This window comes from Emiliania huxleyi, assembly GCF_000372725.1.
Source record: "Emiliania huxleyi CCMP1516 unplaced genomic scaffold EMIHUscaffold_11, whole genome shotgun sequence".
In the NCBI taxonomy this organism is placed as follows: Eukaryota; Haptophyta; order Isochrysidales; family Noelaerhabdaceae; genus Emiliania; species Emiliania huxleyi.
The window spans coordinates 1,013,187-1,022,198 of record NW_005201792.1 but is presented as its reverse complement, the minus strand read 5'-3'; the positions used below and the strand labels follow the sequence as shown (position 1 = coordinate 1,022,198).

The following is a 9,012-nucleotide window of genomic DNA, read 5'->3' as shown; positions in this document are numbered from 1 at the left end:
GCCGGCCCCCCCTCATAGCTCCGGAGAAAACACGCCCCCCCACCACCGGCCTCCGGGAGGGTGGGGGTACGGTTGCCAATCAGCTGGCCACACCCGGATAGGCAGCCGATGGGAGGCCCCCTCCCCACAGTAGTCACCGGCGTCACCACTAACGCCTTCCCTGCCGTGGGACCGATCGGGGGCCTTGTTCCGCCGCCGCTTCGGAGGACGCGTTCCCAGGTACCTTAGGACCCCCACGGTCCCGCGGTCCCCCGGTCCCCAACCCACCGGACGACACCCCTCGCCCCTTTTGCAACCCCCCCCCCCCCTTTCTCCCGCGTGCCAGGAGCGCATCTACCTCGAGCAGCAAGGGTACTTCCCGCAGCCGCAGCCAGCCGGACGAGGACAGCACTACTACAGCGGCGGCCCGCCACCCCTAGCAGATGCCACACCAACCACACCCACCACACCCACCACACCAACCACACCCGCCACACCCACCACACCCACCACACCAACCACACCCACCACACCCACCACACCAACCACACCCACCACACCCGCCACACCCACCACACCCACCACAGGTCCGCCCTCGACGCTGCAGCGGGCCCGCCGACCCGCCTCTGCGCCTGTCCGCAGGCTCCTCGCTCTTTCCGCCCGCGCAGCCGTTCGCCGCGCAGGCGGGCGCAGAGGTTGGCGGCAGCAGCAGCGGGCTCCAGCCCCCGCCTGTCGACGTCTCTCACCGCGCGCCCCAGCCCCGCCCGTCGCTCGAGCGATCGAACACCTCCTTCTTCGCCACCCTCGGCCAAGACGAGGCTTGGTCGCCGAGCACGCGCGAGCTCTTCGAGTCGTGGGCAGACTCGCCGCGCGGTGAGACTCGCCCTCACTCTCCCACACCCGGCCCGAGGTAGACCTAGCTGGGGTAGACCTGGCCCGAGGTAGACCTGGCCCGAGGTAGACCTAGCTGGGGTAGACCTGGCCCGAGGTAGGCACAGACAGAGCCTCACCGCGCGCCGCGCCGTCCCCAAGCCGCTCCGCCGGCCTCCCACCCCCACGCCCCTCCTCTCCCCCCCCCCCCCCCCGACCCACCGCCTCCCTCACACACCCCTCTGCAGGGACGACGCTGCCAGCCGCCCTCGCGCAGCAGCTCTCCACCCTCGCCGCCAACCCCGACGCCCCGCCCGGCCTCAAGCGAGCCGCCTCGGGCCAGGGGGACGGGAGGCCGCTCAAGGTCACTCGCTCCGTCTCGGGCTACCTGGCGCAGGGAGGGCTCGGCGCCGGCCTGCCGCCGCTCACTTCCTTCCCCGGCCCGCCGCCGGCACCGTCCGAGGTGCCTCGTGGCCCCCACCACACCACACCACACACACACACGCACACGCACACACGCGCACACACGCGCACACACGCATCTCTCTCTTTCTCTCTCTCTCTCTCCCTCTCTCTCCCTCTCTCTCCCTCCCTCCCCGTCTCCCTTGCACCGCTGCACTGAGGTGCCACTGTGTGTCTGCGGTGAGGCGAGAGCCGCCGAGTGCCGGCAAGATCAGGCGAGATCAGGCGCGATCAGGCGAGATCCCCTGCCCCCCTCGCAGGAGATGGTGCCTGGCGGGTCACCCGTGCCTGCGGCGGCAGCCCTCCCCTTCGGGCTGCCGAGGCCGCCCTCGATGACTGCCGACGAGCTGCAGCTCGACCTCGCCGCTTGCGGCGCGGGGGTGGACAGCGCCGCGCCCTCGCCGCGGGGCGAGGCACCCGCGCCCGCCCCCTCCGGGAGGCCGGCCTTCGAGCGGCGCCGCTCGTCCCGCCTCTCCATCTCGGCGCTGCTCGAGGCGGTGGTGGGCGACTGAAGGGGCGCGCGGCGCCGGCTGTCCGCGGGCGGGGCGGCGAACCTTGGTGGGGCTCGGAAGAGATTGCGGCGAGGAGGGAGGGAATGCAACCATTACTCTCTGACCCAATCCAGAGCGAGGGGGTCAGTTGCGTGCGGTTGGCTGCGGCTGCAATGGTGGAGGGCAGAGACGCTATGTTCGAGAGCGTCTCGAGATAGTGAAACGTGTCGCACACGCACACTTTCATGTCGACTGAGTGCGGAGTGCACCTCTCCACTGTGTGCGTTGTGCCAGTCGGTCGAGGGCTCAAAAACAAAACAACAATGATTTAAACGAGCGCGAGACGGCGAGAGCCCGGCGCCCGGGACTGATGTTTTGGCCAAAGTACAGGTTTCGATCCGGGCCACACCGTGCAAATTTTGATCAGCAAATTTCGAGGGGCGGCCGCAAATTTTGAGGTAGATTTTGATTGTCAAAATGTGTCCGTCTTGGCACAGGATAGAGCATATAGGCGGCGAACACCCAGGTGCGCAGGGACATCGCGACTCTGCCCGCTCGCTCGACCCTTTTGCCGCGAGAGGGCGCCGGCCGCGTGTAAGGAGGTGGCTGGCGCCCTGAGGCGGCAATTGGTGGCGTGGGGAGTGCGGAACGCTACTGGCGGCGTGACAGGGCCTCTCTCGGTTGCGTGTGCCGCCCATCGGCACGCGGGTGCGCAGACATCGCGCGACTCTGCCCGCTCGCTCGACCCTTTTGCCGCGAGAGGGCGCCGGCCGCGTGTAAGGAGGTGGCTGGCGCCCTGAGGCGGCAATTGGTGGCGTGGGGAGTGCGGAACGCTACTGGCGGCGTGACAGGGCCTCTCTCGGTTGCGTGTGCCGCCCATCGGCACGCGGGTGCGCAGACATCGCGCGACTCTGCCCGCTCGCTCGACCCTTTTGCCGCGAGAGGGCGCCGGCCGCGTGTAATCGTGTAAGGAGGTGGCTGGCGCCCTAAGGCGGCAATTGGTGGCGTGGGGAGTGCGGAGAACGCTACTGGCGGCGTGACAGGGCCTCTCTCGGTTGCGTGTGCCGCCCATCGGCACGCGGGTGCGCAGACATCGCGACTCTGCCCGCTCGCTCGACCCTTTTGCCGCGAGAGGGCGCCGGCCGCGTGTAAGGAGGTGGCTGGCGCCCTGAGGCGGCAATTGGTGGCGTGGGGAGTGCGGAACGCTACTGGCGGCGTGACAGGGCCTCTCTCGGTTGCGTGTGCCGCCCATCGGCACGCGGGTGCGCAGACATCGCGCGACTCTGCCCGCTCGCTCGACCCTTTTGCCGCGAGAGGGCGCCGGCCGCGTGTAAGAAGTGGCTGGCGGCCTGGCGCCCTGAGGCGGCATTTGGTGGGGTCAGCGTGCGGTGCTGAGTCTTACTCGTCGGCGCTGGGGCCAGATCCCAGCGCAGAACTCTGCAACGCTGGCATACAAACACAAGAAGACTAACCCTAACCCTAACCCTAACCCTAACCCTAACCCTAACCCTAGGTCAGCGTGTGGGGCTGAGTCTTAGTCGTCGGCGCTGTGGGGCCAGATACCAGCGCAGAACCCTGCAACGCTGGCATATACAGACACAACCAGACTAACCCTGACCCTAACCCTAACCCTCTAACCCTAATAACCCTAACCTAACCCACCCCCCAACTCCACACCGCAAATTTGAAAGATCTTGATGAAAATCAGGCCCGACTGCAAATTTCTTCAAAATTTTTGCAGGCGCTCCGCGCCTGCAGATTTTGAAATAAATTCGACAAAATTGGTACCTGGCCCAACTGATGTTAGTGGTTTTTCCGCCAGTACCGAGTACGCGGTAGCGGGTAGGATCGAGCGCGGCCGGCCGCCCCCGGCCGGCCGCAGCCCGCAGCCGGCCCGCACACAGGCGGGGTCACAGCAGTCAGCACACACTGCTCGGTAGTCGGTACGGGGGAAGGACGATGGAGTTGAGGGAATCGGGGGACGCGACCCACCTCGCCACAGACGGTCCCCCGCGCCTCGCCGCTAAGACGGGTACACGACCGCGGCTCGTGTGCGTGTACCCGTCTTTATCGTCCGGAGTGGAATACTACAACGCACTCGTCGGTGACGGTGTCCCCCAACCTGCGCCGCGCTCGGCGAACCTCGACAGCGCCTTCGGTGGCATGCTGCTCTTTGCGACAGAAGCCTGGAAAGCAGCTCCTCTACTGCTCACACGCTCTGCACAGTTGGCACAGCCCACTGTGCGGCTGCCACAGCTGTGACAGCGATGGGCTCGCCCTCACTGGCCCTCAGTCACTTGTGCTGCGGCTTGTGTGAGCGACGCTGCTCGGCGACTGCCGGCACACTGTGAGACCATGGGTGTGAGGTAAAACCACGCTACCAGCGCTTGGTTACATCAGCCCTGAGGTCAGATCCGCTGTTGATGACAAGACTAGTCTACTCGCTGGAGCCGAGCTGGAGGGCCTGGCGCCCAACCCCTGGTCAACTCAGGGTCCTTCCCCTTTACCCCCGCCCCCTGCACAACTAAGCTCATGGCCGACCCCCCCCCCCCCAGCAGCAGCGCTCTGCTGCTGGGGGGGTCGGGACCTCCCCCCCCAGCAGCAGCGCTCTGCTGCTGGGGGGGTCCGGACCCCCCCCCCAGGCAGGAGCGCTCTGCCTGTGGGGCGACGCGTGCTGGCATCTCTGTACAGACAGCAGCTGTAAGTAGCATGCGTTCCAGTGGCGAGAATTTATAGTCGGCATCAAAATTAGTGGTCTCACCGGCGGGCCCTCCTACGGCCAACCGGGAGGTGCGGGGCACGCCAGCCTCTCTTCTACGCCTCTCTCGTGCCTCGCGGCGCCTCTGCTTCAAGGAGAGAAGATACGGCTCTCGCAGCCCATCATACGCCGTGGCACAGCGGGGAGCACAGCGGGCTGTACAAGATATTGTTCCCTATCTTCGCATGCTCGTCGTTGGTGATATCCGCGCGAGGTCATACGCCACAGGCCAGCAATCACTCGATGATGAGACTACACTGACGTATAGGCGCGTGTGGTATTACAAGATAGACTCACATGGTCACACGTCTTTAGTAAAACGCCAGCACTCGACACGACGAAGGTGTATTGGGCTCGAAGGCGCGGTGAACACAACCGCCTCGAGCGTACCGCTCAAATACGAGCCGAGGGTGGAGGGGGGGGCGGCGGCGAAGAGGCGGGAGAGCGGGGTCCAGTGCGCTCTGCTGCTGGGGGGGTCAGACCCCCCCCCCCCTAGCAGCAGGGATGACTTTAGATGTGCAGGGGGGGTACCGAGCAGTGTGCGGCCGCTCCTATTGCAACACGGTGACATCGTAGAGCGGCTGCAATGGTGGAGGGCAGAGACGCTATGTTCGAGAGCGTCTCGAGATAGTGAAACGTGTCGCACACGCACACTTTCATGTCGACTGACGTGCGGGTGCACCTCTCCACTGTGTGCGGTGTGCCAGTCGGTCGAGGGCTCAAACAAAACAAACATGATTTAAACGAGCGCGAGAGCAGACCCCGGAGTCTGCTTTTTCCGCCGGTACGCGGTTCGCGGTAGTAGCCCGAGATCCCGTTCCCGAGACGTCATCCCTTCCCCGCGCTTTTCGTTTTCCGCGGGCGCCCGCTGCGCGCTGGGTGCGCTTAGTTCTTAGCTCCCCGGCCCTGGATGTGAGCGGCTACCAACTGCCTCGCCACTCCACAAGTATACTCCCAGTGCTCCGGGTCGCCACCCCCCAGGGGCGAATATCCCGGGCTCGTGTAAACAAGTTTGACGAAACGTGTGTGATCCAAAGTGTACTGCTGTTAGCTTAATGGGAAGAGACTGGGAGAAAGGTGTGTGTGTGTGTCTGTCTGTGTGTGTGTGTGTGTGTGTGTGTGTGTGTGTGTGTGTGTGTGTGTGTGTTCTCTAGGCCCCTAAAGGAGCTACGCACGGCGCGTGAGCCCTATAGCGTGAGACTCTCTCGCTCGCCACGTCGCCAGCTCGCCAGGGCCCTTTTACGTTTAAAAGTTCGTTTCGTCGATCCCCTGTTAACCGCGTTTTTATCCGCCCCCCTCCCCCCCTCTGGCCCCAACGCGCAACGTCTCCAATGAACACAGATCAGTGAGGAGGGCGCGAGACGATCGAGGGGGCTCCACCCGGCGTAACACCCCGCGTACTCTAATCTCTATTATGTTGTATATGATAACCTATATGCGGATTTGCGGCGCAATTGCGCGCGCGGAGGAAAAGCGGAAATCGCGACCCTCTATAACCCCATTATCCACGAGTGGCTCAAGTTTACATAATGAGTCACGTTGACTCAAGTTGCTCGAAAGACAAAACCGCGCTTTTTCACACACTTGTTCTCACAGCGGGTCACACACGTCACACACATGCTTGAGCTTGTCACACATGACGTCAATTCGAGCGACAACACATGAGTGCGTCGTGTGAGACCCTTTGGATTGTGCTGCGACTGTGGTCGTGGTGTGACACCGCGCGGCGGGTCCGCGCGCGCAGATGGATGATATTGGCGCGAGACGCCCACCGCCCTGTGAGCCTGGCCCCCGCGCGCCCTCACCCCCGCCCTCCCGGCGCTCCGACCTTCCTGCGCCACGCCACTCCTCTGAGGTCGTCCCCTTTGAGGCCGCCCTCACCCTGCCTCGCTTCTTTTCTGCTCTGCCGTCACTCCTTCGACTCGCCCTGCCCCGCACTGCTGCCTTCGCCCCCGCTGCCGTCCTCCCCCGCACTGCCGCCCACTCGTCTCGCAAACCACGAGAGCCAGCTTGCGGCCTGCTGGCCCAGCTGCTGCCCGAGACCAAAGTCCAGCTCCGAGTCTCGCTGCTCCGCCGCTCCGCCGCGGCTGCTGCTCCTCCCCTCGCCGCTCCCCCTCCCCTCGCCGCCCGCCTCCGCCTCGCCGCCCGCCCCCTCCCCGAACGGCCACGGAGCGTCAAGCGGCACCGCCACCGCACGCGTCGCCTCGCCGCGCAAGTACAGAGCGTGGCAGCAATGAGCGTCGGCCGGCAAGACGCGCCACAGCTCGGCGTCGTGCGGGTCGTCTCGCCGCAGCGTGAAGCCCGGCCCGCTGAGACGCGTCGCTCCCCCGCGGCGAGACGCGTGGATGGCGAGCCGCGACGAGACGCCGTGGCTGCCTCCGACCGAGCGAGGAGGCACGCGCGCGATGATGTCGGCCGCGCAGACGACGCGGAGGGCGCGGAGCCGCCCCACCGCCTCGACCTCGTCCATCCTCCGCCTGTAGGCGAGATACGGGGAGATCCGGGAGATATGGGGAGATACGACCTCGTCCCTCCGCCGCCTGAAGGCGGCGTTGAAGAGGCGCGGCGCCGCGAAGGCGACCACGGTGAGCGGGGCAGCGGAGCTCGCCTGACACGGTGGGACCGCTATGCCCAGTAGCCCGTTGAGTGAGATCAGGCGGTGGGCGGGGCAGCGGCGGCTCGCCGCTGCAAAGTCGCGCGAGTGGGTGAGGTCGTAGGCGCAGAGCTGCGCGAGGGCACCTCCCAACGAGTGGCCTGCCGGGGAGGAGCGGCTGGTGGTTTAATGACTAAGGGGAGGAGCGGCTGGTGGTTTAATGACTGAGGGGAGGAGCGATGCCGCGGTCAGATCCCCCCGCCACCCGCCCCCACCCTCCCCCCCGGCATGCGCAGAGGTGGGCGGCCTGTCACGACGACCCTCGCCCGCGGGTGCGCAGCGAGCGCCTCGAGCACTGCTCGCCTGGCCGGCAGGGACGGAGGTTCGGGGCAGGGACGGAGGTTCGGGGCAGAGGGCGCGGGCCGGCCCCGCCAAGCGCGCGCGCCTGACGACACGGCGGGGCGTGCTCGCCTATTCGTCCACTCGCCGCTCACGAGAAGAGGTTGGCGACTGGTCCCGTGAGGAGAGGGTCCCCGTGAGGAGAGGGTCCCCGCGAGGAGAGGGTCCCCGTGAGGAGAGGGTCCCCGTGAGGAGAGGGTCCCCGTGACGTGCGCACCTCCTCTGCGCGCGCCGGAGCGCCGGCGTAGGCTCGCCAGAGGCCGACGGTCGCGCACTCGCGCGGCGAGTCCGCGAGCAGAAAGAGCAGCCGCGCCTCCGCCTAGCCACGCTCCGAGAGCTTCACGCAAGGCGTCCGGAGGGGAGGGCAGCTAGCCCTTCTCCTCTCCGCCTCTTGCACAGAGACCTCGAGACTGCCGCCGTCCCCCGCTCCACCCTCGCCACCCTCCTCCGCCCCCGCCTCCACCGCCGCGCCCGCGCCCGGCTTCGCCGCCCTCTCCGACCGCCGGCTGATAGACAGCCTCCGCGCGAAGGTCGCCGTCCTCGCAATGCCTGCCAGCGACCGCCGCGGCCGCTGCGAGGCGTCCTCCGGCGGCGTGAAGTCGTACTCGTACGTCCCGCCGTCCTCGAGGGTGCCCGTCCCCGACAGGTCGACGGAGCGGCGCAGCGGCACGAATCGCGGGCTCGCGTCAGTCACAAAGTAGTCGGACGCCGCCTTTGAGCCGCGGAAGGCGACGACGATGAGCGGGTCGTCGCCGCAGCCGAGGTCCGGCGGCGGGTGGAGGAGCGTCACCGCAGCCGCCTTCTCCATCCCTTGCGCCGGGTCGGCCCACGCGAGCGCCTCGGGCGAGTAGCGCTCCTTGAGCGCCGTCGCCCACTCAGACCGCCGCCTCCGCACCTCGCATTCGGCCGCCTCGGAGGCGGGCTTCATCGCGTGCTCGCCAACCTTGTCGGGCGCCCAGGCGGGGTACTGCTCGCGCGACTCCATCGCGCGCCTCGCGCCCTCCGCAGAGGTGCCCGGGCCGAAGGCTGCCCAGAAGCTGCCGCCTCCGCCCGGCGCCGTCGCCGCGGTGTGCATGTCAGCCATGACGCAGCCTTCGGCGAGGACCGCCATATCGGCGACGAATGCGCGCTGTGTGAAGAGCGCCGGGCCCGGGACGAGCGGTGGCGCCGACGGCGTGGGCATGGCAAAATTTCGGAGCAACTGCGCTCTTGCCGACTCGAATGCGAGCGACTGCCGCGGCGTGCCGCACCCTTCCGCCAAAAGAAAGAAAAACCCCCAGGGAGTACTTTGGAAGGACGATCAGGGACACAGGGAAACGGGAGTGGGGAGCGCATCGCAATACGGAGGGCGAGGGGGGCTGGGCAGCGTTTTCACCCACACGACAGGGTCCCAGCACCCAGGGCCCAGGGATTCCCTCTCCCATAAACATATATCACCCGGCGTGTCTTTCTTTTCCCCC

At 66.8% G+C, this 9,012-nt stretch overlaps 2 protein-coding genes across 2 annotated transcripts in view; one reads left to right on the top strand and one right to left on the bottom strand.

The window, feature by feature from the left end:
* EMIHUDRAFT_448915 (hypothetical protein) overlaps positions 1-1,823 on the top strand; it is a gene marked incomplete at its 3' end in the record, with an annotated part of 2,867 nt that extends 1,044 nt beyond the window's left edge. The window contains exons 5-10 of the mRNA XM_005792035.1: positions 102-219; positions 326-404; positions 622-852; positions 1,098-1,312; positions 1,572-1,691; positions 1,806-1,823. Coding sequence (XP_005792092.1) covers positions 102-219; positions 326-404; positions 622-852; positions 1,098-1,312; positions 1,572-1,691; positions 1,806-1,823 — 781 coding nt within the window. The remainder of the gene's footprint in view (positions 1-101; positions 220-325; positions 405-621; positions 853-1,097; positions 1,313-1,571; positions 1,692-1,805) is intronic.
* A 4,646-nt stretch (positions 1,824-6,469) lies between these two features.
* Positions 6,470-8,801, bottom strand: EMIHUDRAFT_462204 (hypothetical protein; the record flags this gene model as incomplete). The annotated part of the gene is made up of 4 exons (XM_005792034.1): positions 7,956-8,801; positions 7,770-7,871; positions 7,300-7,346; positions 6,470-7,037 (listed from the first exon to the last, which is right to left on the bottom strand). Exons 1-4 carry the CDS (start codon positions 8,733-8,735, stop codon positions 6,470-6,472), a joined length of 1,497 nt encoding a protein of 498 aa, XP_005792091.1. The 5' UTR covers positions 8,736-8,801.
* Positions 8,802-9,012: the final 211 nt, after the last annotated feature.